This window comes from Apodemus sylvaticus, chromosome 2 (genome assembly GCF_947179515.1).
Source record: "Apodemus sylvaticus chromosome 2, mApoSyl1.1, whole genome shotgun sequence".
Classification (NCBI taxonomy): Eukaryota; Metazoa; Chordata; class Mammalia; order Rodentia; family Muridae; genus Apodemus; species Apodemus sylvaticus.
Genome location: NC_067473.1, coordinates 63,796,727 through 63,798,990, shown reverse-complemented (window position 1 = coordinate 63,798,990; position 2,264 = coordinate 63,796,727). Strand labels below are relative to the sequence as shown.

At 49.4% G+C, this 2,264-nt stretch overlaps 1 protein-coding gene across 5 annotated transcripts in view; it reads left to right on the top strand.

Moving 5' to 3' along the window:
• The window catches only part of Dennd2a (DENN domain containing 2A), a 96,163-nt gene extending 94,409 nt beyond the window's left edge, over positions 1 to 1,754 (top strand). For all 5 annotated transcript variants that reach the window (XM_052173496.1, XM_052173494.1, XM_052173493.1 and 2 more), the window contains exons 18-19: positions 38 to 124; positions 692 to 1,754. In XM_052173496.1, coding sequence (XP_052029456.1) covers positions 38 to 124; positions 692 to 723 — 119 coding nt within the window. In that variant the 3' untranslated portion in view covers positions 724 to 1,754. The remainder of the gene's footprint in view (positions 1 to 37; positions 125 to 691) is intronic.
• Positions 1,755 to 2,264: the final 510 nt, after the last annotated feature.

The window sequence follows — 2,264 nt, the reverse complement described above, 5'->3', positions numbered from 1 at the left end:
GGCAGGCACCTAAAGTATCCTGGGTCTCTGTCACCAGGTCTGTTTGAAGTCCGAGCCGAGGAGTACCTGGAAACCTTGCCCAGCGGAGAGCACAGCGGGGTCAATAAGTTCCTCAAGGGACTAGGTAAGGCCTGGGCCCTGTCGCCATCCTCAGTTCTAAACCATCTTTCCTGGAGTCCTTCACAAGAGCCAGGAGCGGCAGAGGGCGGACTGTCTGCCTCTCTTAGTCTGGTCCTGGGGCCTAGGGTTCCCTCACCAACATCCTTGCCACCATCTCCCGCTCTCCGGAGTCTTGTGGGACCCCAACAGAGGCAGCAGGCCTGGGGCCAGACAGGGAGACCTTAACACTCGGGTAGGACTCCCCCCAACCTCCGAATGCCCCTGACAGAAAAGGATCATCAGGACTACAGCTTAATCCTCAAAAAGGCCCTTCCGGTGCCCGCCGCCCTCCAGCGTTTGGGAGGTGGAGGTGGGAAGATGAGGAGCAAGGCGACCCAGCCAGCAAGATGGCCCAGCACATGGCACACAGACCTAAGTCCAGTCCCCAGAACCCACATAAAGGTGGGAGGAGGGAACGGAGCCCACAAAGTTGTCCTTTGACTCCACACAGTCTGCTGAGACACACACTTTCTGTGACCCTCCCCACGCCCCTCCCCCTCCCCTGATAAAAGCATTCTCACTTTCTTTTTAGGCAATAAAATGAAGTTTCTCCACAAGAAATAACCCTCATCTTGGCTCAAGGGAAAACCTCCTCGCTAGCGCCCCAGTCCTCCCAGGATGGGCCCCTTAGCTGGGCAGGGCAGGTGGCACACGCTCAGAGCAGCTCTGAAAGGACCTGCCGGCCAGCATGCAGACTGCCATCACTGCGGTTGGTTGGTTCTGGGATCTTTAAATCTTAGATATTCAAAGAGAAGGAGGAGGAAAGTGCCTGGCCCTTCATCGGCCGTCCTGCCCCATCTCATCTCTTCTGAGCTCTTTGGCACTGTGGAGCGGAGACGCGGCAGCCCCAGAAGCTCCCTCTGCCAAGCCAGCTACTGGTTCTTCCCGACTAGTCTATGACGCCACCTGGTGGCAGAGACTGGACTTCACTGTTCTGGACTACATTTTTTTCCCCTTAAGCCATATAGCTCCATTCATGTCCCCAAAGTCGGTGGCTTTTAGAGGGACACATAAAAACAGGAAATCCTGTTAACTGGTAATAAAATGTTCTAAGGGTCCTGAAGTCCCTATTTCCTGTGGCCCAACCGTGATGTGTAAGCCTCTGCTGTGAACCTATTCCTCTTGGCCAACAAAGCTGGGAGATGATTCTGTAGTTGCTTCTCTCTAATGAGAGGGAGGACCCAGATCAGCTGACCTGTGGGACCAGGGAGAGTCTGCAAGAGTCCTGTGTGCAGCAAAGGAAGGTTCTCGGGCTACCACCCCAATAGCTATGCCCCTGGGAATGCCACCAGTAACTAACTACACCTGGGTTGCCTCTGACTTGGGCAGGATTAATAGGGGTGTGTGGCTGGGGTGTTGGGGGAAACCTGAGAAAGAAGATTTGCATGGCGGCTGGCTCAGGAATCTATACCACACAAGCTCCTCCCTCGGTTTAGGTGACTTTACTGATAGCAATATTCTGTGTATTTTTATATTGCCCCCCAAGTGATCACAGTTAGTATTTTGGAATATACATTCTTTTCTAACTTATTTTATATTATACTGTTTTACTTAAGAACTCCAGGTGAATAAATAAATAAATATATCTTTATCAACATTTCTAGTGAGTGTATAATATTCTATTTTATTAGTGCTTTTGTACTAATAATTTAGTGTTTTGCTTAAGTCAATTAAGCAAAAACTTAAAATAAAATTGGGAAATGTGCTAGGCTACTTGAATGAAGAGGTTTTTCTCTCTTTTTTTTTAATGGACACCGGTGTTTTGCCTACCTATGTGTCTGTATGAGGGTGTTGGATCCTCTGAAACTAGAGTTGTAAGTAGTTATGAACTGCCCTGTAGGAACTGAACCCTAGTTCTCTGGAAGAACCACCAGTGCTCTTAACCACTGAGCCATCTCTCTAGCCTGTAAATATACACTTTTCTTTTTTTTTTCTTTCTTTCTTTTTTTTTCTTTTTGAGACAGGGTTTCGCTGTGCAGCCCTAACTGCTCTGGAACTCACTCTGTAACTCTGTAGCCCAGCTGGCCTTGAACTCAGAACTCTGCCTGTCTCTGCCTTCCCAGTGCTAGGATCGAAGGAGTATGTTCACTACCACACTGCAGAAT